Source organism: Dufourea novaeangliae, unplaced genomic scaffold (genome assembly GCF_001272555.1).
Source record: "Dufourea novaeangliae isolate 0120121106 unplaced genomic scaffold, ASM127255v1 scaffold142, whole genome shotgun sequence".
NCBI classification, from domain to species: Eukaryota; Metazoa; Arthropoda; class Insecta; order Hymenoptera; family Halictidae; genus Dufourea; species Dufourea novaeangliae.
Genome location: NW_015374026.1, coordinates 570,875 through 597,849, shown reverse-complemented (window position 1 = coordinate 597,849; position 26,975 = coordinate 570,875). Strand labels below are relative to the sequence as shown.

Here is a 26,975-nt window from a genome sequence, read left to right as displayed (position 1 = left end):
GCGTGCCACGTTGTAATATGATTTCTTCATTCGAAATGTACAAATATTTTTCATTGGAATGTTTCACTTTTGTCCCTCAGATATTATTTTCTTTAACTAAAAGTTAAGATCGTGCTACTGTCAAAACGTTTAGTTGTCATTTATTCATTCATCGTGTTTTAAAAGCAAGAATAGGCGCATGCGCCACAGGGAATGTATACCTTGACTGAACCCATGGACATACGAATTAGAAGACGGAGCGCAAAGTCCCATTCCTAGATCCATGACTGGATGTAAATATTGTAGTGCCCTCGCTTCGTGGCAAAGTTCGAAAGTACACTTTGTTTCTTTAAGGGATCACCCCCACACTGGAGTTTCCAGACCTGTGTATACAACTGTGATACAGAATTACTTAGCACTGCTCTGCTTTGCTCAGCAATGCTTAGCACGTATAGTTGGTATATATAGTTTTGTATAAAATCATACGTGGTAAATAATTGATTAAGAGTGAGTGTAATTAATAAACACGCATTCATACAGAAAATGAATTAAAATGAATGATATAAGATAATTCTAAATATATTTTTACGCGAGTACGTAGTTGGAACGAATTGTTAGTTGTATGTGTATCGTCTCGTCTAATACTTAACCTTAATAATTATTTCGTTCGAATTAAGTTAGGTTATGTAGTGAATATTGAGAGATTCGTGAAAGATACCATGGAAAATCAAAACGGCACGGCTGTTAAAAGCAATAATCCTGCTCCGACGGTTGAGCAGATAAATGCTGATCGAATAACTCAGGTACTTACTACTATAAATATTTTACTTCGTTACACATTACTGTACAAAATGCAGACAGTCAAGTTTGTTTGTTGCAGCTTGCAAACAAGTACTGGGCACCGCATACGACGGACTCGCATCTTCCTTTCAATCCTCAAATAGTAGAAGACATTTATGTTCAAGAAATATGTGCATCAAAATTTTCTATTCGAAGAATCATGATGTTAGAATTCAGTCAATATCTAGAGAACTTTTTATGGCCTAACTATAGTGCAACAAATGCAACTCGTGCTCACACTATGTCCATTGTTGTTATGGTCAATGAGAAGTTTCGTGAACGTGTTCAAGTTTGGGAAGCATTTGAGAAGAGCCCCGAACACTTTCCTGAATTCTTTCAAAAAGTTCTGGAAGCTTGCCTGGAAGCTGGTATAATGGATTTCGACTTGAAAGAGCAGACAGCACTGATTGTATTTTTGAATCATTGTTTCAATTCTATGGAGGTGTTGTTGGTTAGAGAAGAAGTGAAGAGATTAGTTTCACTGTCTATGTGGATTTCGCTGCAACAAGGACGTAGGGAATCGGAATTTAGAAAATATCCAAAGTGGCGGAAGTATTGGAAAATTTTAAGAAAGAAAGACAGTCCAGATCTAAAGGAGAAACTGGAATGGGAAAGAAAGTTCCTACACAAGTTAATGATCAAGTTTATGACAATTTTGGAAACAATTTTGGAAGAAGGTAAAGCAATAAAATTTGGAATTCCTACAGAATCAGGCATAATAGTTGTCCACCTAATAATCTCTGCAATATGTATCTCTTGACCTATAGATACATAGAACAGAGTTCATTATTATAGATGCATATATCATACATTTATTTTGAAGAGGCCAACTGTTATACCTGAGTGCGTATGATGTACGATGTAAGTCGTTTGGAATGTTTTGCTATAACCGTTAACTTTTTGATAGGACCACTTTTGCCTGACAAAGTACGATACTGTGAAAGATTCCTTGAATTGGTAATAGATCTAGAAGCTCTGTTACCAACTAGACGTTTCTTCAACACTGTTATGGATGATTGTCATCTGGTTGTACGATGTCAGTTATCTAATTTGTTACACCGTTCTGAAGGTGGATTATTTGGACAGGTAAGTTACGTTTTATACTTTTTTTTTTCTTCTAATACAGAGAGAGCAAGAAAAAATGAAAATTATAAGAACATGTACTTTATAAGAGTATATTGAGATGATACATCTTTTGTACAAAAGTTACATATCTATACAAATATAAATACTACATGAATGTCTTAAGTGTAAAAAATGATGTAAAGGATAATATTGTTTCTAAAAAAACATGATGTAGCGACAATATTTATGCAATGTCATATGTATGTGTATTTTGTATTATGAATTAATCAAGTATCCTCCTAATAAGTGCACAATTCCATAAGGCAAAAGTAATTTTTATCCAAGGCACGTACGATCATTGATATTTGTGTTTGAAACTAATTAAATTTCATATTGCATTATATTTTGCTATAATGTTTCTGTTTTGAAATTTTGCTCACTCTGTAGATAAAGATTCTGTACAATGTTTCGATTTACTCTGTTGTTATTCGCATTAGAACAGAATTATCTGTTCGAGTGGATCACCTGGCCGTTAAGTTCACCGTGTACATAATACTGTATGCATACACGACCGATCGATGATATGTCTTATTTTACATTAGCATGATGTTATCATGAACAGCAGGTTTAGAGTTAAACAATGCGGGTCATGAGAAACAGAACAGCTGATATTTTATGTAGATTCGAAAGTACCAAAGATACTTTAGGCACAAGTTACAGTAGTTCAGAATTGTCGATAGAGTTCTCGGACGTGTTACATTCGTTCATTATACGAAGAAAATAAAAATATATCTGCCGACTATAGCTACCACTAAAAACATTCAGGCATTCTGTTTCGTAATCTTAATGCAACTCTTTCTTTTTTTTCTCTCTCTCTTTAAATGTGAAAAATACGAAACGAAATTTAAAATTCTTCAATATCCCGCGTTTATGGCAGTCATTTCTTCCCCCCAATCAAGACCCTCGATGTTTTCCGCAGAGTTACAACAGTTGCACGTTTTACCCAGTAAAAATGTAACTCTTCTCTGACCGAAAACACAAACGTACAATGTTGACATTGCTTGAAGCAAGTTGACAACGATATGACAATACACAAGGACGTCGTAATTGAGTCGAGACAGTAGTAGCGAGATCCATCCTGTGCTCATCAACGCGAATAAAAATACGAACATTCTGAAGCTGTATTTCATTTTGTGGTGAATCCGACCGTACGTATTCATTCGTTTGATTCGATTCGCGGTAGTCAACACGAAACTCAGATTGACCAGTATCGTCAAAGCGATGGATGTGAACAGAACGGAAACACCGAGCCAACCGATCGTTTCTTGTGGTGGATAAACAGTCCCACCAACAACAGGTCTACTGGTCTCCAGAGCGAAGTGCGCGAATATCGCGGTGCCAGCGATGCAAACTGTTGAGCCCCAAACATACGACGAGTAGTAACAATATTTCCTTCCGTCGGTTACTCTAAGGAACACGTTCCGCGAACGGAATGTACTCCAAACGTAATAACCCAAAGCGTTTAGCCAGAAAAACGCGGCTAGGAGAGAGACATACAGTACAGTATCTGAAAAACAAAAATACATAAACAACCGAACCCGTAATTTTGGACGTTGACGATTCTATTAACATGTATAATTTAGTCTCTTATCGTTTCGTACCGGCAACCATGAAACTAATGTGATTGCCGAACTCCGTGAATATTCTGACCGTGGAGGCGCATTGGCCGGCAATCAGGCACAACGTCATGCTGGTTATCATGTTTCCCACGAGATCACGTAACTGCGGCAAAACGAAGTATACGACAGCGACGACCAGGTAGCTGGCTATCGATATCGCGTGAAACGCGGGATCGATCGCGTGCCTCATTAAATAATTCGTGTCGGTCCATCCGACGACCACGTCAGGCACGCAAATCATAGCGTACGTGACGACCAGTTTGTCTCTGCTTAAAATCGCCTTGTCGGCGCAATAGTGCCCGAACGAATAGTCGTAGTGAACGGACACGGTGTCGAGGTCGTACTCGTCTGTTATTTCGCCGGGACCGCCGTAGCCGTAAACACCGTTGTTCTCATTCGATCCTCTGGTCAGATCGGTGGTGTAGTGCCGCAGTACACCGGTAGTCAGGATCGCAAGACGATCGTCCCCCGATCGATAATGATAGACGTTCCATTGGTGCTCGTTCGGCTGACATTTCGGCCGGCCGATTTTCAATTGATAATTAGGCTTGACCGGTCTGCTTCTCGAGATACCGTTCACCTTCTCCTCCATGAATTCTGGCTGCCACCGCGTCTCGTTTGTTTCCGTCAATGGCGTGCACGTGTCGTCGAGCAGTAGTTCCTCGGGCTCGCAACATTTCGCCACACTGATTAGGCCGGTTTTCGCGACGTCCGTACTGGCGATCACCGTTTGTAACAAGTAATCCCACCCGAGTGAACCGACCACGACCACAAGCACCACATTCACGAGACAAGGCATATCATCGAATCGGCACCTTTCCCAACTTGCGATCACTTGTCCCCCGTGTCGTGCATTGATTCCGTCGCCGCGCGCGTTCAAATCGTCGTCGTCTTTTCCTCGCGCGTCTCCCAGGATCGATTTCGTGGCGGCCACGACTGGATACCTCATGGGCAATAGATGTTCACTCGTTCATAGTGACGCGCGACGACGGGCTTCCCGTGTGTTCATCGCCATACCTGCCAATGCTGCCAGGCGGGTTACCCGCCTAGCAAGACCTACCCCTGCCCATACATATACCATACCCGTCGCCGCCGCCGCCGCCGCCATTCGCCGCATCTCATTCCCATTCTCACTGTTGCGCTCACTGTCTTTTTGTCTCTCTTTCTTTCGAGTCTCTTACTCACTCGCTGACGCCAGTGTTTCTCATATTTCGTAAGGCCCCTTGCTAGGGACGAACTCGAACCAGATCCCTCATTTTTTTGTTTGCTATTGCAAGTTAATAACGAAGAAGGATAATACTGGAGACAGACCTTAAACAACTCGTAGGTGGTTAAGTGACGCCCAAGACACTTTATAAACTATATTTCTGTCAATCCTTTCGCTTCAGCGTCCGAACACATTTATAAATTACTCACTTTATAGTAGAGCGATAGTTCTGTTTTCTTGGAACAATTGGAAATGTCGTTGCGGTAACTCCATGTGATAATCGCAGCCCATGTTTTGAGAAACACTGCGCTAACATAATCCTTTCTCTCTCTCTCCTTTCTGTTCCCTCCATGGCTGTCTCATCGCTTCCCCTACCTTCGGTCCCCTCTTCCAATCCTCACTTTTCTCGGTTACTTTGCGTAAGTCCTTGTTGACTCTTCTCCACAGTTGTAATTTTAGTTTAAATACGATCGTGTATAGGTACGTTGAAGGTATTTGGAATTGTCGTTTTCCGTAGTTACGAGTTTTATTGGAAAAGAATATTGGGCGGAAGAAGCTTCACGGTTGAATGCTGTATGATTATTTTAGAATACCGAAACTTGATTCGAGTGGACGAGATATTAAGCAGATTTGAGTTTTTTTTATGTGCTGGAAAAAGAAAATAGCATTTCGCGTGAAAAAGCCTGTTGTATTCAGAATGACAGTACGAACTTGTAATAATTTTTTCCTCCGATTATCATTTAAAAGAAGTAAACAGGCTGGCATGTAGAAAAGTGTTAATAACGAATATGTTCGTGCATTTATTTCTAAATCAGTCTAAGGAGGTTTCGATGTTTCGTTGTTAGGTCAGGGCACGGAGTTAGCCTAACGTCTGGAAAACTATCAGTATAAACAGCGGATAATAATTGAATGGAAATATGTACATACTTATACATATTTCGATGATACCTAATTTTTATTGTATAACTGTATTTACGATTTAATTATATTATAGTTACGAAAGAAACGGACATAGTATACTATTACACATCTATGCAAATATCTTGTTAATTTGTACCGCTCAACCATCATACTACCATCATACTTCTATATGTATAGTTGGAAGCGGTAAGGTATTCACGGTATACTGTATACATACATACGTACATATATACATGCATATCGAGAATTCACGCGTCTGATTCATTAATGATTTTCTGTGTATTTACGATTATACCGCGTTTCCTTCGAATCACGATCACGTAATTAGTTTGTCTCTGAACTGACACCTCGCTTTTTATATATTTTTTTCGTTCTCGTCGTTTCAACAGTGACCATTATTGTGATACCAATGAAACCCCCGCCATATCGCAGATTCTTCACAAAAAATAACGCCTGTAGATATCAGAAAACACTCTTTTCCCCTAAAGAGACAAATTAAATGCAAAACTGACTTATCAACGCTCTGCCTCAAAAAACGCACAAGATATTTCTTCTATCGTAGTCACCGTTTCATAGAAATTGAACATTACTCACTCATTGTCATCGATACAAAATCTTTATTTTCGTCTTGTAATTACGTACATTGTATTTACAGGTTGGTTCGTACAAACTAGTTTCTTAAAAGCCGACTACGTTACAATCGAAATCCTTGGTAGCCGGATAAAAAATCCCGACCAACGTGTGAAAGAGAAAAAAAAATTATTCACGCGATTCTTCTCTAATGACTCTAATTACGAATTCAACAAATACGAATACAAACACATTTCAACAAGCAGATTGCGGATTGTATACATGTACCCTCGCGACCAAACTCGGCTTCCGCTAGGGGAAAAAGCGACGTAGGGATAAGAGCCACCTACCACTTAGTATCGGGAATTACTGAAATTTATGCCAAAGTAACGTTCGATTTAACATTTATTTTAGTACTCGAAATAAATTTTACCAAGTGGTAGGAGATCTTTCTTTTACGTCACTTTTTCCCCTAGCGGAAGCCGAGTTTGCTCGCGAGGGTACATAATAAGTACTCGCATGTACTATGTAGGACATTTAATTTAAGAAGTGTCTATGCCATTCCGAGTTCTTTGTCAACATCGATCTATCGAAATGCGTGTTTACACGGGCATGTACGTATCCGCACAGTCTAATCCCAGGGAGACCAAAGTGTTCAGGTATCATGAATTTTTCTTTTACAATTCCTATAATAAATCGGTCAAAAAGTACGAAGTAGCTTCTCCCATGCTCCGCCTCTCTTTCTTTTCTTATTCGTTCAAGTTCCGTTTCGCAGACGCGATTCGGTGTTACGCAGAAGTTTCGCGTTTCACGCGCGGACAAAACACGCTCGCGTTACTGGAATTTCGATCAGCGAGATTCGTTGCTGCTAGGCACACAATTGTGAATCATTGCGTACACGCAAGTACGCGTCGCCGCCTCGCGGAGCATTGCACATAGAAACGTTGTCCCACTGTTGGGTGCCGCCAGGCCAGACACACACGTCCTTCCCTTTCTGCGTTCTACCGTTTATCGTCGCGTCTCCGTTGAGGCTACTTTATTAAGAGACTTGCGCACGTTGCCCCGCGCTTAACCACCGTGACGCTAACCACATGAACACAAGCCATGCGCCACTCCTCGATAGACTGCGGGGATTTCACGCGTTCACGGTCAAAACAGAATGCTGCATCATGCTGCATAGACCCGACGATCCGCGCGTGCCATTAGACTCGAAACAATTTCCCTTTCAGGATTCACATACCAGTTTTTTTCGGAATAGAAATTATCCACGAATTCGTAATTAGGTCGTCAACATTGAAGAACTGAACCTGTGCCCGGGTGATAAAAATGGGTTCGATCAAGAGTATAATGAACCGTTTCCAACGTAGAATTCGTTGAATTTGGGGTTACTTTTTCTATTAGACTGAGTTGCAAATATACTTACCGCCGTAGACATTGGAATCTTTTGAAATAGTGACTATATGTTGACAGTAGTGATCGAACAATAATTAGCAAGTGCACTAACGATTGATAATATGTAATGTTAATTGTAAACTGTTTTGTGCGGGCACAAATAACAGAAAAGTGAAACGAAAGGTGTTTACCATTCAATTTAATGACTCGCGTTGAAAAAAACATCTTGAATTATTACCAAAACTAGTGGCAACTTTACAAATAGTAATATAGATATTTCAACTTAACATGGAACTAGGGAGACTTATTGATAATTTTCAATCGTAAAAACTACATTAAACGTGCTACTTTATGTACAATGTTACTTTAGTAATATCTAACCTAATTTCTTTTTCTCAGAATTCTACTTAAGTGACAGTTACATGTCCAGAAAAGAAGTATAAAAAGTACATATGTACGCAGTAAGTATGTGGTGTATTAGTACACATAAAATTAAATAAGTATCGTTAGTTCTCATTTATTGATACAAGCTCATGTCCTAAAATAATACACACATACACGCACATATACGTCTTAATATTTTCGATGGTTTAAGTGATAAGGATACACGTGCCCCGTTTGCACGATGCTTGTAGTCCGTCTTGTTGACCGTATTTCTATGGCGAAAAGACGTCAGAGTCAAAAGCAACAGCAAACTGTCGCCCACTATCGCCCACTGTCGTCGCGTGCACCGACTAGATTGAACGTTTACGCGCGTTCCCAGGGTAGAAAGGAAGTGTATCTATACGATTTACTCGAATTCGACGCGATAAGTCGTTGGAACACGATTGTAACGATTCGGACGATGGTTTACCTCTAGCTAGTCTCTGCAGATCGGCAGAATCAGTCGCAAGAATTGATCGTGAGAGATCGACAGATGACGCTTATTACGTCTCGCGTCGCTTCCGGTTGTCGCTGGCCGACAACCTTCGCGGAGATTCTTGAAAATTAACATTAGGTAATTAATAGACTGTAGATTTCATGCGTATATAACATACGAAATTATTAACGAGGATTAATGAATTTTTTGCATTGTTTTTTCGTTTCAAATTTAATGCATCTCACCATCGGTGAAATACGCTGCAGAAAACTTTTAATTTAGATGTTAGGTTTCGAATTAGAACATTAGATGCATTGCAGCTGCTGTGCCTGTCAATCTGAATCATTTCTGAAAATCATTATATAAAATTGAAACTATTCTAAGTCTTAATGTCGTACGGAGAACATGTAAATTTATGGAAACCTGTAACGTTCATTTCGTTTCCTTTCCACTTAACTCGCGCAACAAGGCCCGTCCCACCAACAGCGATCCTTTAATACTCTAATTGTTTCGAGCAGCGTGCATTTTTCCGCGATTTCCGGTTTCCGTGAAAATATGGGTAGAAGCTTTGCACAATCAATCCGCAGTCTAGTAATTAATTACTCGTTCGAGACTATGAGCAACGATCCTCATAGTACCTACAAGTTCCGATGAGCTCGACTTACGTTAAAGACTAGGGCGACCCGTAGGAGTATTCGATTATGTATTATGTAATTCTAAGAAGGACTTCGCTTCCTCGTGTGCCTCCCGTTCGTCATTACGTGTGTGATTAGCTATCGACTAATAAGAGTTGTCGTTTCGACTCATTCTCGAGAGCGAGGACTTGGGTCGCGTTCCCACGCGTGGGTAAGGCTAAACTGTTGACTCGAACTTTTGAGATAATGTTCCTTGGTAGACAAGATACAACGAACGACATTTCACAATAAACGTACTGCTTTTTACAGCGAAACTGGTGGAAATGAAATTTCAGTGAACTCGATCGGATTTATAGGGAACCACCTCGTTCGAAGTATCAGGGTGAAAACACGTCTTAAAGCTTAATGCGTGTTTTTTTCTTTTCCTGTATATCTTGAAAACTACGGTAGATATGAAAAAAATTGTTACAATTAAATTTAATGCTTTTTTACACTCTGTAAAACTGTGCAATGAAATTGATACAAATTCGTTTATTTATTTATCTGTTTATTTAAATAATACAATTTCGAACAAGTTTATTGCACAGTTTCATAGAGTACAAAAAGCCATTAAATTTTTGATCCCTAACAATTTTCTTTTCCACTGTAGTTTTCAAGATACACAGGAAAATAGGAATACAATTACTTGTCGGGGTGTTTGCATCGTAAGGAACCAAACGGTTTACAATCTCGTGTGTTGTCTCATTGTCTACAAAGGAATTGTTGTCTCGGTCGACACGGCACGTTTAGCCCTGCTGCGACAGCTCGATTTCCTCGGGCAACACCTCTTCGCACTCCTCGTCCTCATAGGCTGCCCAGGATTTTGGAAAGGCGATCCCGCATGGTCTCTTTCGCGCCAACAGCTTCCTGACGCGTTTGCGGGTCGCGACCAGCAACAGGAATATTACCAGGCCTTGTAACGCATTCAGAATGTCCGTGGGGATCCTATATTGAAATAGAGGCGGAAGGTCAACGATCGACGAATTGAAAATTTTGACTACCTAGTCGGTTATAGACTGACAAACAAGTCCTCTCGGTGAACTCCTGAATCAACTTAACATAAAAAACAGGCTTTAGCTTTAGCGATTCCATTGAAGAGTTTCTGTAAAAACTTTGGAATATGACCTTCTATGGTAGGGCGGCAAGATCGAATTACCAGAGAGTTCGATTTAGTCGACAGAAAAATAAATAAGTTACCAGACGTTATTTTTCGGTCCATTCGCGTACGACAGCACTTCGAAGATCCACGTGACGCCCATCACCAGGATCAGTTTGACATATAGCAGACATTTGAACCGAAGCGCTCGTAACTTGTTCCCGTTGTAATCGTTGTACTGATGCCACAGTCGCCAGCCGGTTAATCCCAGATAGATGATATTCAACGACAACAGGATTGCGATCGGCCCGTAAAAATACGCCCACAATTGCTCGGTTCCTGTAACGCGGAATTATCTACACTTACATGAACCCCAAAAAGTCCTACATCATCATCATCATCATCATCATCATCATCATCATCATCATCATCATCCCACACCGTCATTTAATGCATATCGTGACCTTAATAGATAAACTTTGTAACTCCATTTTTGGGTTAATTATGCATTTCAGTGACAGTCGAAGCACTCGAAATAAATACATTTTCCGAAATAATTTCGCAACTCCTCTAGATTAAATAAAGTTCAAAAAACTTACTTATTTTCCGTAATTTAATAAGTTCAATTAATTCTAAAATGTTTTATTGCTCTGCTGTAAAGTTCCGTCAAATGGAGTTACATAGGAGTTTTACTTATTAAGGTCACGACATGCAGATAAAAGCATCGGTCCTTTCGGCTTTAGTAATTGAATTTCTCAACATTCACGGCGGAAGTTATTTTTATTCCACATCCGAGGTTATCTTTGTCGGAGGTTATCTTTTATTCAATATTCGAAACTTGTCGTGCCAATCGGTAAATCACTCTCTGACGTGCCGGAGGCTGGAAAGATAAATCGATACGTTCGGTCTCACCGCTAAACCAGCAGCTACGCTCGCCGAAACCCGGTCTCAGGTGTGTTCCCTCCATGTGATGGGCGATCAGTGCCGATATCAGAAAACAGAGCGGCCCGCCCCATCCGCAAGCGCAATAGATCATGAACAATTGTTTGTCCTTGATTGCAAAACTCTGAAACCTGCGAAAAGGATGATGTTGTATTATAAAGACGTTTTAATTTTTTTTTCCTTTCAATTCGATAATGTTGATAGATCAAAAATTGTAATCGTAACAACAACTCTATTGTCATTGATTCGGGGTAAACCCGTTTCGTTGACCCGAACTATATTCTCTCTCTCTCTCTCTCTCTCTCTCTCTCTCTCTCTGTCATCGTTTGACTTACCAGACGGTTCTCCATATGTTGAACGACACGATGTTCAACCAGAAGAAAACGGACACGAAACCGAAATACAAAAGGAATCCTGAATGGAATAACACAGTTAACTAATATCGTAAAAAGTAGATGGTATACATCGTGACCTAGTTCGAAAATTCGCGCGCAACCTTTAGTTCTTTTCGAAAGAACGAGTATCTACAGTCCAATATCTTTTCACCGTGAATAAACGTAGAGGTTTGTCCGAATAATTATCGAGTACAAGAAGATCGTTAATCACAGGGTGTCTCATTTAAGTGTGACCCCCTCACCAAAATATCTATTTTAAGTGCGAAAACAAAAGATATATTATACTTAATTTGAACGGTGTTGAGTGGTCATTATCCTGCAGGCGTTGTTTTTTTTTTAAATGTCTTTTTCTGTAAGTTTTCGAGGTAATCGATGTTTGTCCTTCTAATATATATTTTCCCAATTGTATGGCGTAGTTCGTGAGCAAATACATACAGATATGTACCATGATATGACCGAATGAAATACATATATGTATATATAGTTACCTCCTTGAAAAAAAAAAAAAAAAAAACATCGGTGAGTTTGAAAACTTGGAGAAAAAACAACACCTGAACACCCCTGGTAAGGATACGCGTGAACTTTCAGACTGGGGCCCATATACAATAGTCCAGAATCACAATTGAGCAGCTCATATTTGAGACAGAAGAATGTTGAAACTTAGAAATTTCATTGAAACAAAAGTAGGTAAATGGACACATTCTTATAAATTTTAGGGAGTCAGTCCTCTTCGGCTACGTCATCATTCACTAACAGTGTGTCCTCCACATCTTTGTGAAAGTCGAATTTTTTGGGAATTTTTGTTCTATTTTTCACTGATACTGAACCGGGTTCGAAGAGAAGAATAATTCATGAACACACAGTTGTGCATGTTAACCCTCAGAAGACGGACACGTGGAAAGCAGAGCCGGGTAATTTGTTACCCGTATCGAAATCTCGTGAAAATGTTTAATCAAAAATTTTTACCTGTATCAGTGTATTAGTGTAGGCTTAAAGTTCTTGGTGACAAACAGACCCATATTCGTCATCTAAGGGTCAATAATAAGTTGATTTGAATTCTTTTGGAAGATAAAAGACTTGATTTCTCTTTGATTACAAGAGCTGCCAGAATTGTGATTCTGGACTTGTTGTGACCCGACAAACTGGCGTGTCCAATAGCCGGTCGGTTATCGTACCGAGAGAGATGCATATCGTGTGATCTCCGTCCTCCTGCGGTCTCAGATTCTGTATCGACAGAACGATGTAGCTGACCGCCAACGACGTGACCACCGCCATCATCGCCTTGTCCTGCACCTCTCTTAGCTCCGGCAGCAGAACGTAGACAGCCAAAGTCGCGATCAGAAACACGGCCGATATGATGCCCAACGTGCAGAACAACGTATTCCGCCATATCGTCGAGAACTCGCTGTCGTACGTGTCCTCGAAACAGGCCAACGCGATCCGGGAGCCGTTACCGTTTCCCCGCTCAGCCACGCAGAATCTGAATATGGAACAGGATTTTATTAAATATGGTCGCCATTGACGCACGGGAATTCTTCTATGATCAGTCACGGTGTAGCGTGTGCGTATTCTGGCAGTCTCGAATTCTCGTAGGGGAAGGGGGAGGGGGGGGGAGGATTTCTCATTTGCGCAATACATCGATACGCTGGAACATTTAGAAACGAACTTTGCCTGTTGCTTCACTTTGATTAACCAATAATACGATTGTTATTGATTGCACATAAAGCTTCGAGTCTTGAAGTATTTTTTTTTTTTCCTAAATTTGATACTTTTTCGAGGATTCTAGTATTTGTCAATGTTCCGCAGCAAGGATTGCTGGAGTGGGATGGGGTGACGAAGATGGCGTGTATGTTGGTAGATCAAGAACTTCCAAGTACTACATAGTACTTTCGTCGCTCGGTTTGTTTGTATACAGGATGAGCCAATATTCGTGGTAACAATGAAATCTGGGAGACAGTATGGCTCGGAATAAGACGAAAATCAAGAATAAGATTATTCCGTCAGAGGCTTCGTTTTCGAGAAAATCTAATATTAAAATTAACCTAAAACACGCTCGTGTGTTTCTTGTGTGGGGTAGTAAGTGGAAACGAAATGCAGTGAACAGACGTGCTAGACTCCTGGCCACAGATCCTATTCAATTGCACATTTGTCAAATTTGAAAATTTGATTATCTCGAAAACATAACCTCACACACAAATTTCGTGTATTCTTAATTTTCATCTTATTTCGAGTGGTACTATTTCCTTGACCTCATTTGTGTACACGAATTTCGATCCATCGTGTATAGTCCAGTCATATCGAGAGATTATGATAATTTTATTCGTCTACGGCAAATTTCACGATAATTACACGGTTAAAAAGAAAACTACCGACTGGGTCTGGCTAGCAAAGGATCGATGCTCCGGGGGATGTGTCATCTGTGCTTTTCCTCGATCGTCGAACGCCTTAACGTAAGAAGGCCTTCTGACGCAACAGGTTTTCCCCGAGAAAGTAAACATCGGTTCGAGTTCAAGTTCACTGCCATTCTTAATGATATTCCGATAATATGAAGTCCTTGAATCGTGCACGTATCTGTCAAGGATAATCGTTGCGGGTATCTAATGGTATCTAATGGTATCCTCCCCATAGAATTGTTCTAGTTGTAACCTCCTTTTTGTTTGTAGCATTAAATTTTCATTCCAACAACTTTGTGACCCCCTATGACGGACGTTCAAAGCCGATGGCCATACAAGACATTATACAATACTATACAAAAATATAACATTCATTTACAAGAATTTGTAAAAAGTAATATAAAATTTGCATTTTCGGAAAAATTGATTTCTGTTCATTCGTCAGACAGATCCTCGTTTCTCGGAAACATCGACGAAGCGTATTGAATGAAGTGACTCGGCCATCATTATGGGAGGTTTAATATCTCTACTATAGTTTTCAAGATATACATATATCTATATGTATACAAGAAAAGAAGAAACAAAAGTGGTAAGGTCCGACCACAAAAATCCGAATTTTCGTTTATTTTGGATTTTCTTTGTTTTCCCCCGGATGGATTATCGAAGTTTTCTTGTAAGTTTTGCTATCTAAAATTACATCGTGACTGCACACTATGTAATGATGTCGATATACTTAAATTGTATCGACACATACAAATATGTAAATGAAAAGTAGTAAAATCCCAAAATAAAAATAAATCATTTATTTAAGCAGATATTTACTAAGGTAGATTCTTGGGTAACAGTGTGTGGAAATATAATCGACCGATCGAAACCTTGATGGGAATTTCGGGATTGGACCGTTTTTCTTACGACCTGTTACGTTACGGCAAACATAGCGATTGTATCGAAATCTCGATATTTATGGGTTAAGCAGTGAAAGATAGTGGAATGTTAGCGTCAACGTATATGTATTTAGAATGGAATCGAAGGCGGTTTGCCTAGCGTTATTTTAGCGAGCTTTCCATAAAGTTTCCTGATTGGTCGATTCTTTTTCACGCTGTTATAATACCTGAGAATCTGCTTAAATCAATGATTTATTTTCATTTGTAGATTTTATTACTTCTAATTTAAATGCAAGTATCGATATTTTATTCTCGATATACATGTGTATCGATACCAAAGCAAATGTAGGCATGTACCTACCGATACAATTGAAATGTGATTTGCCACCACTAGATACCTACTGCTGCACACCCTATCGTCCGCTGGAGCTCATTTATCCGGGAGCAGATCGGATAAAATCCGGTCACGGTTCAATCGGGACGCAAAACCATTGGCACGCTGCTCACCTGTTCGACGGGATCGCCTCGTAGTGAACCTCCGTGAACTGAAGCCAAGCGTTCCCGTTCTCTTGTATCACGATGAAGTTGTCCGCCGGGACTGTATCGGGATCTATCAGATAGCTGCCGTATTGGCAGTTGAGTCGGAACCTCGCGTTCTCGGAACAGTTCGTCGGGTACGACCACCTGGAGCTCTTCGGGCAACAGTTCAAGTCCACCGTGCCGTGGCTCGACGTGACCGTCCACGTTACCAGACAGATCCATAGCAGACCTAAAACGATGGATGGATCCTTTGATATCCTAACTGTGGAGTTTTTTTCAATGGAAAAAAAAACTTCACTTTCTTGCGTCCATGAATTTCAACGAAGCCTTTCATTCTATCTTGAACTTAAGGAAATAACGTTTAACGGAACGACAAATATCCACGGAGACATGGGTCGGTGGTTGCAAAACGAGACCAGAAAGGACACTTGATGTCTCTGTAATCGATTCACGTCAGAAACATAAAATCCCGTGCATATACATACATACATACATACCTATGTATTATTACATAATATATTCTTGTCTGATCTTCGAAGATTTAATTTTATCTAGGAATAGGTATTGATAGACGAAGATGACCAAAATCATGATCTTAACCGTCTGAAGAGAGACAGTTTTGATGACTTGGGTCCGTTTGGACCAACGTGCACCGTTTCTTCTGAATGCATTTTTGAACAAATATCATTTTATTCGAATGAATATAAAAAATTACTAGCTTCAATTAGTTATCGGAAGCTGTTTGAGTTGGACGAAGTTCTTAGAAACCCAGTGATCGTTGTCCGAGGGTTCAGATGTTCTTTCTAGATGAAATCGTAAAATTCGATAAAAAGTGAAAGGGTTATACATATATGCATAAAGTGTGTCATAATCTAATAACGCGAGTGTAAATTAGATCAACGATTAGATTAAGGTCTGGATGAAAACGGGCATGCATGATTCACGTCGATGATTTATTCCCGCGTAGCGTTCGATCAATCTCGCCACAGGTTCAATTGCATCGTAAACAAAGATCGTTGGCTGTCTGGCATTACTGTCCGCGGGATCGTTTAACCCTTTGAATGTCCTGACGGTACTTTATAGTACCACTTGTTATCACAGTAAAAGGCCTAGGACTTGTACATATAAGTATTTATTATACTTGTTCGAAATTCTCTGAAACGCTATATGTAAAAGAGAATTTTTTAAAAAAAAAACCCCCCCCCCCCCACACACACACACACACACACACACACACACAAAACCATATTTGAACAGTTTACAAGTATCTGGAATAAAAATTGACTAAGTAATCGGTTAACCTCTCGTAAGGCCACTCACTAGGCCAGGGATCAGTCTACGGGATCTCTGAATTTCTAAGTTATGAATACATACATACATATACATATAAATATGCATTTCCTTAATAAATATGATTGAGTGGAGAGGTGCGTTGTAATAATTTTTTGTTTATATTCAACTTAAACCGATAGAATTACGGAAAATGGGAGAGTAAGAAAAATAGAATCTCTGTGACATTCCCGTCTCGGATAGTGGAGGATTAACTTCATTGAGTAGGTATAGGCAAGACTGTTATCGATAGGATCGAATTCACACGGAAGCCCGGTGTGTCGTCAGCTGCTGCGGTCGTGAGAAATCATCGATTTTGCAATATTTTATCGAGCCTTGATATTGGAATACGCAGTATAACCGGGGTGCGGATGTAGTAGCAACAGACGAGTAAGTCGCGCGTTGAGTATGACCACACACAACGCGATAAGCCGTGTTTTTTCGACTGCTCGTCGTGATAGACAAGTGTTATACACACGTAATATGTATACATACGCATAAATACATATACAGTATATTACGTATGTATATGGTTGTCCGTTTGGGACCACACACTTTTGTATTGTATAATACCGTAAAATGAAAATGAGTATTTCAAAAGTAAAAAGTCACAGGGCGAGAGTGAAAGAGACAAGAAGAACAGTTTCTGCGATAAGATAGCTGTCACATATTGCGGGAAATTGTAGGTATTGGTTATCGAGGCTCGATGGTCTTCTTACTGAACGAAGCACATTTAGTTTGAGTACGAGATTCCCGGTAAAGAAACGCAGTTTTCTTTCTGTGTTTATAACCCAGTTTAAAGCCGGCTTGTGTGTGTGTGTGTGTGTGTGTGTGTGTGTGCTCGCTCCACGTTCGTGCTGTAAAGAACGGACGCTTCTGTTCAGCGAGACTGCTCTTTGTGCTCTTCCCCTGTTACTCAATGACTGCTGTACACATGCACCAGCAGAGTTGCTTTATTCGATCCAGCCACCATGCGCTACTATACATATACTTATGCTTCTACTTGACCGTTCTTTTATTTTGCTTTCTTCTCTTCCAGGCGGACAATCCGATTCATTTAACCTTTTATAATTTATAACATAAATTTTTTCGTTCATGTATAAACGAAAGCTCATGGTAATGTGAAATTGGCAACCATTAATTTTCGAATATCAACTTCAATAACTAATTTTCAATGTTTAAAAATTTCATTTAATTATTTATTTATTAACATTATTATTGGAACTTGTTGACTACGAAGGAACGGTACACAGCAATAAGATTGTATAATGTTCGGAACCGGTTCACACACAACCTTGTGTACATATGTTGCAAGCGAACTGTTGTACATTCTTTATCTTGAATTTAATAAAACCTGTAACGTAGTATATTTAACGTACATATGTTCACTCGCGAAAAAATTCAGCTTCCGCCAGGGGAAAAGTGGCGTAGAGGAAGGGCCTTCTACCACTTGGTCGTCGGGGGAATTACCGAAACTTATGCCAAATTAAGATTTAATTTAACATTTGTTTCAACACTTGAACATAAGTTCACCAACTATGAGTAAGTACGAGGCCCTTCTCCCTATGGAAGTCGAGTTTCCACGCCAATGTTCCATTGCGATTCTCTTGAATTAGTTTGTGAAAATGAAAACTTGGCATTCGCACATTTCCACTTATAGCTAGGGTCTCTTGATTTTTCCTATCACGTGCTTTTTTACATAGAGAATAAATTAGAGACTCTGATTACACGGAACGCGTAATCGACCGCGATAAAGTTGTTTTCTGTCTATCATCTTATCTAACGTCCATGGCTTGTATCTATGATTGCCTGCTCTCTTTTTTTCCCCGCCTTCTGTCTCCTCGCTGCCTACACTTTTATCATATCAGCTGCGTCAACGGCAAACGGTAAAAAAAAAAAAAGAACCAACAACAACAAATCGGTCCGCGAATTTCGTTTTGTGAAGCTTCGTGTGATGCAACCGATATACATACATATGTACCATATAAATACATTATTACACGTAAAGTCCTAATGGCTGTTTCGAGTATTCTTTTCTACTAAGGATATGCTTTGAAATTGGTAAAAATCAGGAAGATTTCCACGTTGAAAATCTTTCATATTTTACAGCGACTCGACTGCGAAGGTTTTTTTACGAGGATTCGTGAAAACCGTGGTTTTTTACCGATAGAAACCGGTTCTTGTCGTTAATAACTTTTTTTTAATGGTTTAAACGGAATTTCATTGCACTTCGGTGAACCTCGATCCTGAGTATAAACACAGAGACGATACAAAACAAAGAGGTTTAGGTTATTACGCACCTTTGGCTGGCAACGTGCCCAGGTGACCATTGTATCTCACGTGCAACAACATTATCTCCCTGGTTTTCTTTGTTACCGCATCTCTCCTTTCCTAGGAACTGGTGTTTGCTTCCGTGTATGCTCGAAAGCAAATACACTCGATCGCACGCAGACGAAGTCTCTCGAGAGGAGAATACAAGTATTCTCTCTGTTTACACTAAACTTTTAAGATACTTTCTGTGATCAAACAACTCCGCGAAAATCGGCCACTGTGCGTAACATGTCTTCTTGGATTCGATGAAAATTTCGTACCACTCTATCCTCTGTCTCGACGTGTAAATAATATGGGAGTTCTAATACATGTATATATGTGGATAATTAAATGTGAAATATTTAATCGTGTGTTCTCGTTTGAAATATTCGGTAATCGACAAGTTTCAACGAGTGGAAACTCGTGTGAAATTGCTCGAGTATATTCAAGAGGATTATGACAGAAGAGAGGTGGTTCGATCACTTTTGTGCACACAAGGTTTACTGGGTCGTTTTTGAGAGTGCGGTTGGACGAACCGTTTTACGGAGACATCACCGAGGGCACAAACAACGACGAAAGTGACAAAAACTACGACAAAGAGGTTACGGTTGACACACCACGTTGGCACAGATGCGCTGCGCGTGGAACCCGTGAAACTGAGAAACAATCGTGGATGAAGCATCGATGAGCTACTCAGTCGGAGATATCACACGAATCTTCTCCCACTGTGTCGCATATCTGGCTCGTTCGTCGTTCGTCGTTCGTCGTGCGTTGTGGTTCACAACACACGTCCATCGCTGTTCCGATTTCCGATGTGTGTCCGTCGCCGCGCGCAACGAAGAGAGCGCCCCACGCTGAATCAGTGACACGATTCGCATGGAGCCCGATAGATAATACCATTTTTTTTCTTTCGATGCTAATAAATTATTCTTCGGACTTCGAAGTTCGGAGACACACTGTGAATCATTCCAGAGATTCGGCAGGCGGGCCTCCGAATCTCGTGATCCAACACGTCTATCTTAGATTGCGGCAAGAAGGAGAATTTAACGAGGTACAAAATATTACGGTGAAACCGGAATACTAGAATTCTCTTCTCTTAATTTCTCTGAATGACAAGATCATTCGTTATGCAAGATCGTGATGAGAGGTGTCGATGAACTAAAACTAAACTAACCGGACCGTACTGAACGTTTCGAAACTTGTTCATTATAATCCGCCGTCTCTACTGAATTCACATTCGATGAAGCTGAGAACGCTCGACTATTTTCTTTTAGGCGCACTCACAAAAAAAACTCGGTTTTTGCTATAGGAAATAGTGGCGTACGGAAAGGGCCCCTGCTACCACTTGGTAAGTTTATTTCAAGTACCGAAACAAGTGTTAAATCCAATGATAATTTCGCATAATTTTCACTAACTCCCAAGACCAAGTGGTAGGAGGCCCTTCCTTTTACGTCGCTATTGCCCCTGGTGGAAACTGAATTTGCTCGTCGGTGTATGTACATACATACATGTGAAACAAAAAACTACTGTACGAAAGTTACATCAGCTTGAAAATTAGCCTTATTTTTTATGAACAGTCTTGATTACTTGTAAAGATCCATTAACGATCTTCGCGAAAATCGTGTCTGGACGCGAACTCCGATCGTTTCGGTCGATCTAGAATCTAGATCGATAACACCTTTCGATCCACTTCTGACAGCGAGATATCCAGAATTATAATTAGACAAGCATGTGGCCTAATTTATGGCGACCTTTGCGCAACATTCTCGCCTTCGGAACAACGACACATCTCTGGAATTACAATCGATCGAACGAGACGAACACGAGGAACAATAGAAACATTCGAAGCCCAAGAGCTGCGACGAAAATGCAATTGCAGATTAGAGATAATGGGATTCTTTTGTTTCTGTCTCGAGATCGTTTTGCATATTTGCTTCGTCTTTTTGCACCTCTGTGATGAGTAACTATAGTAAATCCTCCAATGATATTTCTTTCAGTCGCGTGTGTGGCCATTAGTCGATGAAATATTTAATGTTCAGTGCCAAGGGGTCTTGAAACACTCATCGCCTATTTACCGTTACTGCTTTCATCTTTGACATTAAGAAATAATATGTCGCCCGTGTATTTTACACCACCGTGTGATGATGTGCACCATCTGTAAATAAGCCGATCCCTTTAACAAAAAAATTAATCCCCTAATTTGTCATTGGTAACTATGCAGTTTCGATCTGTGTGACAATTGTTGTCCATAAATATTAGGATACTTATCGAATATGAAGTCAGTCCACTAAGCTGTTACGTAATTATTGAAAGACTGAAATAAATATTTTTTATGGGATCTCTCTTAAAGCTCGATGGACAAGAATTATTATTTAAGGATAAAGTACGAAAAGTGGCCTAAAATATGTATATTGGCGGGTTAATCAATATTTAGAGTAGATAGTACTCGTCGAATGACGAAAAAACGACCTAATAAACATGGGTCGTAAGATTAATATTTTCAAAGTGATAAACAATTTTTTCTTTAGCTTAACGCTACTGTTTCTACTCTCTCACTTCGGGGGCTATACAGAAGATTTTTTAAAAGTTTTATTAGTTTTTTTCATTCTTTCCATACTATTTTTATTAGATTTTTTTTCCCTTCTTTTTTTTAACCATTTCTTTCCTAACCCCTTAACGATTCCTTTAATTTACAGCTACTGGAGATGCTGAAGTTCTACGCGAGGTTCGAGATTAACGAGGAAACCGGCGATCCACTCACGGATCACGATATGACGCAGTTGCATTACACAAAGATCACTTCTCTGCAGGTATTGGAACGGAACAAAATCCGCAGTCTATTAATGAGTGTTTTACAATCACTTACCGATTGTAAATTAAAATCGACTCTCGTGCACGCCACGTGTCAATCTATTTTTCAACTCGACCGTCTGTACACACATCTGTCCGATCGAATTGAATTACAAAGAGACGAAAGAGAGCTTTTGGCTCTCATGTATTATTAATGAATGGGGATCCTCCGGCGCCATTCGTCGAGCTGTCGTCGTTCTGTCGACGGGAACCCGATAAATCTGTTGTATGGTTTACAAGGACAAAATGACACAAGTCACATTTCCACAAAAAACGAAAACAATTTCAAGGATATGTATTGGTCGACCACCAGAATATAATATAATACAATAGAATAGAATAGAATAGAATAGAATAGAATAGAATAGAATAGAATAGAATAGAATAAAATAGAATAGCATAGTGAGTGTTTTGCATCACGACCACGGCAATAAAACTCGATTTCTGCGCAGAAAGCGGTCTTCGCAAAGTTCCCGGATCTGAGAAGTTTCGCTCTGACGAACGTGGCGAGCGTCGACACCAGGGATGCCCTTTACAAACACTTTGGCCCACTGAGGTACCACCTATTTTCGCGAAATTCTATACTCCCTTCTCGCATTCTTCTATAAATCCTTTTATTATACTATGTATGTCTGTATGTAATCACCGATCGTCTGGTCTTTGTTTCAGTCAAGAAAAATTAAGATCGATCGCAAGTTATTTGAACCTGGTACCATCTAGAGTACGAGAAAGAAGAAAATTGGTACCGATATGACATTGACTTCCTTCAAGAGCTTCTGGTACGTTGTAACGGAAGTAGGAAATGATTCGCCAATTATCGTGTTTCGAAGGTCTTGTTCGATCAAAGCGAATAATGTGGATTTTTATCATTTTATCTTTTATTCGTTCGATCACCGAACCGTCCTCCGAACTCTGTATTCCTTATTAGGAAAGAATTCCTCTTGAAAACAATCGAACCGCTTTAAATCAGTGAAAATTTGTTGTTGGATATCTACGAATCGGATTGGATCCAAGATTGATATTGAACTTCGAAATGAAGATTTTTTACAGAAATTACCATTCCAGATCTCTCGCCATGAACGCAGAGCCTCCCAACTGGAAGAACTAAACGAGATGCCTTTGTATCCCACAGAAGAAATCATTTGGAACGAAAGTATAGTCCCGACGGAATACTTCTCTGGAGAAGGATGTCTGGCTCTGCCGAAACTAAATTTACAGTTCCTCACTTTACACGATTATCTGTTGCGGAATTTCAATTTGTTCCGCTTGGAGTCAACTTGTACGTAATAAAGATCGGGCACGATCGCAGCTCGAACGTTTAATCATAATATTAAATTGACAACTAATGGAATTAATCGCTTTCAGATGAGATACGGCAGGACATCGAGGACGCCGTAAGCAGATTAAGTCCTTGGTAAAAGTTTCCTTTTAATCACAGTCGAACCTCTCTCGGCCAGGTCTTCTGTTACCTTCTGTTACCTTTTGTTTTATTTTCTTCCGTTCAGGCGAGCCGAGGATGGCGGTGTATATTTTGGAGGCTGGGCCAGAATGGCACAACCAATCACTCAGTTCGCTGTGGTCGAAGTAGCGAAGCCGAATATCGGCGAAAAAAGACCGTCAAGGGTACGTGCTGACGTCACGATAAACCTGAGTGTCCGGAAAGAAATAAAATCTGAATGGGAGAACCTTCGGAAGCACGATGTCTGTTTTCTGATCACTGTTAAACCGCAGAACCCAATTGGTAAGAGGGAAACATAAAAGTACAAGAGTGTCTCTGTCTATTGATTCGTTCGATGAATCCAATCTCTGTCCTAACCCAAACCTGTTGAGCGCTTCGTTCTCTATAATTATAATAAACAGAGCACGCACTGATAGGTGTAATGCATTATTTGCAGTATTTTTTCTTTACCTACAGGTACGAAATATAGTCACAAATTACCATTTGTTCCACAAGTTGGTCTGACCACCGTCAGAGGATGCGAGGTTGAAGGTATGCTAGACTCGAACGGCAGAGTGATCGAGGATGGGCCTGAACCACGGCCTATTTTACCCGGTGATACTAGAACGTATCGTGTCTGGCTGGATTCTAATCAGTATCGAATCGACATGGACAACGCTAGTCACGGTGGCGAGGATGTGTACGAAGGGTTTAATATTATAATGAGGCGTAAGCCAAAAGAGAATAACTTTAAGGCAGTCCTCGAAACTATAAGAGAGCTTATGAATACAGAGTGCGTTGTTCCCGATTGGCTTCACGATATAATTCTTGGATACGGTGATCCTGGCGCGGCTCGTTACTCCAGGTACATCATCGATACAATCTACCATTTCTTCAATACTCTTTTACGAGTGTTAAATTAATTTTCATTTTTTTATTTCCGTTTGTAGAATGCCAAATGAAATTGCAACGATGGATTTCAACGACACATTTCTTGATATAGATCATTTGCGAGCCAGTTTTCCTAACTACGAAATCAAGCTTTCCACCGACGATGAAAAGAAGCTGGTTAGACCATTTCGTTTAACGTTTCAAGATGTCCTTGCTAAACAGAGTAGCGAACCAATAAAACGGACCATCTTAGTTGAGCCCCATGTACCGCCTAGCCGGGGCCCTTACAAGGCTAACGAACCTAAAAAGTATAGAATTTGAAGAAATAATTTTTCCGTTAAAAAAATGAAAAAAAAAAAAAAACAAACAAACAAACTTGTTTCTTACATGCATCCATTCTGATATTCTATGCTATTTTTCTTATAGAAATCAAATCCCGTTCACACCAACGCAAGTCGAGGCCATCAGAGCTGGTATGCAACCAGGATTGACGCTTGTCGTGGGTCCTCCTGGTACTGGTAAAACGGACGTCGCTGTGCAGATTATTTCGAATCTTTATCATAACTTTCCCAATCAGAGAACGCTTATAGTTACACATTCCAATCAAGCGTTGAATCAACTTTTTGAAAAGATCATGGCACTCGATATCGATGAGAGGCATCTGCTCCGTCTTGGTCACGGAGAGGAAGCATTAGAAACGGAAAAAGATTTCAGCAGATACGGCAGAGTCAACTATGTCTTGGCTAAACGCTTGGATCTCCTAATGGAAGTTCAGAGGCTACAGGTTCGTGATCTACAAGGGAATGATTTAGTAGTTCTCCCTGTTTTTTGGTACTTGTATATCAATACAGTATATATTATTATTAGGAATCTTTGAATGTGAAAGGTGACGTAGCATACACTTGCGAAACAGCGGGACACTTTTTCATGTATCAAATTTTGGCAAGATGGGAACGCTTTGAATCCAGAATCAAGCAAAGGCAAGGAACAGGGAACAGTTCACCCCCTGTCCACATAATCGACGAAGAGTTTCCGTTCCATAAATTTTTCGATAATGCACCGCAACCGTTATTTAAGCGTAATACATTTCCGGAGGATCTAGAAATCGCACGCAGTTGTTTCAGGTAAAGTTTCTTCAATAACAACAGTGTATTGATATTTAACGAAACATATTTTCCCTGAAGATATGTATATTTACGTATATGTGTGTTGATCTTGTAGGTATATAGAAAGAATCTTTGCACAATTAGAGGAATTTAGAGCTTTCGAATTGCTGCGATCTGGTTTAGATAGATCGAAATATTTATTGGTCAAAGAAGCAAAAGTGATTGCTATGACCTGTACACATGCTGCTTTAAAGAGACGCGAGCTAGTCGACATGGGCTTTAAATATGACAATATTCTCATGGAAGAATCTGCACAAATCTTAGAAATAGAAACCTTCATACCGTTGTTACTGCAGAATCCACAAGATGGATACAATCGATTGAAACGTTGGATAATGATCGGAGATCACCATCAGTTACCTCCAGTCATAAAAAACATGGCTTTTCAGAAATATTCCAACATGGAACAGTCTCTTTTCGCAAGGTTTGTTAGGTTGGGTGTGCCCACGGTTGACCTCGACGGCCAAGGTCGTGCAAGGCCTAGTATTTGTAACCTCTACAACTGGCGATACAAAAAGCTGGGCAATCTCACCCACGTGGAAAACAGTCCAGAGTATTTGGTGGCAAATGCTGGATTCTTGTACGACTTTCAACTCATCAACGTCGAGGACTTTAACGGTGTCGGCGAAAGCGAGCCCAGTGCGTACTTTTATCAAAATCTTGCCGAGGCTGAATACTGCGTCGCTGTGTTTATGTACATGCGACTCCTTGGTTATCCAGCCGATAAGATTAGTATATTGACCACTTATAATGGGCAGAAACACTTGATAAGAGATGTGATAAATATAAGATGTGCCAGTAATCCCTTAATAGGTCGGCCAAATAAAGTAACGACGGTTGACAAATATCAGGGTCAGCAGAACGATTACATCTTACTGTCTCTTGTAAAAACTCGTGCTGTCGGTCACCTGCGTGATGCGCGTCGTTTAGTGGTAGCAATGTCAAGAGCACGTCTTGGTCTTTATGTTTTCGCAAGAGTAGCTCTTTTCAAGAATTGTTTCGAATTAACGCCCGCATTCGATCAACTGATGCAAAAACCATTGAAACTGCAACTTCTGCCGCAAGAACATTATCCCACCGAAAGGCTCAACGATGCTATTCCGTCTAACCCCCCAATGGAAATCGAAGACATGCCTCACATGGCAAAATTCGTCTACGATTATTACATGGAGAAGGTCAGCGGTATGAAGGAATCACAAAAAATGTGGCAAAAGCCGGGAACAATGCGAACATCCGGTAGTCCAACCCACAAAGTTCCTGCTCATCCTGGAGCAGATGACGATACAGACGACGAAGAACTTAATCAAATGGACAGTGAGCAGCAAGATGTCAAGGATGATGTCAAAGAAGACGGCAAACAAGACGCTAAGCAGGATGCCAACCACGATGCTAAACAAAATGATAAGCAAAATGCTAAGCACGATGATAAGCACGATGCTAAGCACGATGAACCGAAATTTGAGCTGATCAAAAATTTAGTCGATGAGCCAGTTTCAGAATCTGAAAATACTGATCGTTAAGGATTAACTAAATGTACAGAGGCGAAATCATTTTA

At 40.1% G+C, this 26,975-nt stretch overlaps 3 protein-coding genes across 3 annotated transcripts; 1 reads left to right on the top strand and 2 right to left on the bottom strand.

The window, feature by feature from the left end:
* The first annotated feature begins 536 nt into the window (after nucleotides 1-536).
* On the top strand, nucleotides 537-26,972 carry LOC107189377 (intron-binding protein aquarius). Its single transcript, XM_015577895.1, is given in 15 exon segments — nucleotides 537-782; nucleotides 860-1,496; nucleotides 1,727-1,905; nucleotides 21,772-21,885; nucleotides 22,378-22,481; nucleotides 22,595-22,642; nucleotides 22,644-22,704; nucleotides 22,991-23,204; nucleotides 23,291-23,339; nucleotides 23,431-23,666; nucleotides 23,841-24,228; nucleotides 24,314-24,562; nucleotides 24,681-25,038; nucleotides 25,122-25,378; nucleotides 25,476-26,972. Coding segments are annotated over 15 exon segments (4,443 nt in total). The 5' UTR covers nucleotides 537-698; the 3' UTR covers nucleotides 26,941-26,972.
* LOC107189373 (probable G-protein coupled receptor Mth-like 5) lies at nucleotides 2,257-4,617 on the bottom strand. The gene is made up of 2 exons (XM_015577890.1): nucleotides 3,546-4,617; nucleotides 2,257-3,451 (listed from the first exon to the last, which is right to left on the bottom strand). The coding sequence occupies exons 1-2, from the start codon at nucleotides 4,510-4,512 to the stop codon at nucleotides 2,799-2,801; spliced, it is 1,620 nt and encodes a 539-aa protein (XP_015433376.1). The 5' UTR covers nucleotides 4,513-4,617; the 3' UTR covers nucleotides 2,257-2,798.
* LOC107189374 (probable G-protein coupled receptor Mth-like 1) lies at nucleotides 9,841-19,131 on the bottom strand. Its single transcript, XM_015577892.1, has 7 exons — nucleotides 19,066-19,131; nucleotides 15,404-15,665; nucleotides 12,795-13,099; nucleotides 11,560-11,638; nucleotides 11,195-11,355; nucleotides 10,384-10,621; nucleotides 9,841-10,131 (listed from the first exon to the last, which is right to left on the bottom strand). Exons 1-7 carry the CDS (start codon nucleotides 19,115-19,117, stop codon nucleotides 9,933-9,935), a joined length of 1,296 nt encoding a protein of 431 aa, XP_015433378.1. The 5' UTR covers nucleotides 19,118-19,131; the 3' UTR covers nucleotides 9,841-9,932.
* Nucleotides 26,973-26,975: the final 3 nt, after the last annotated feature.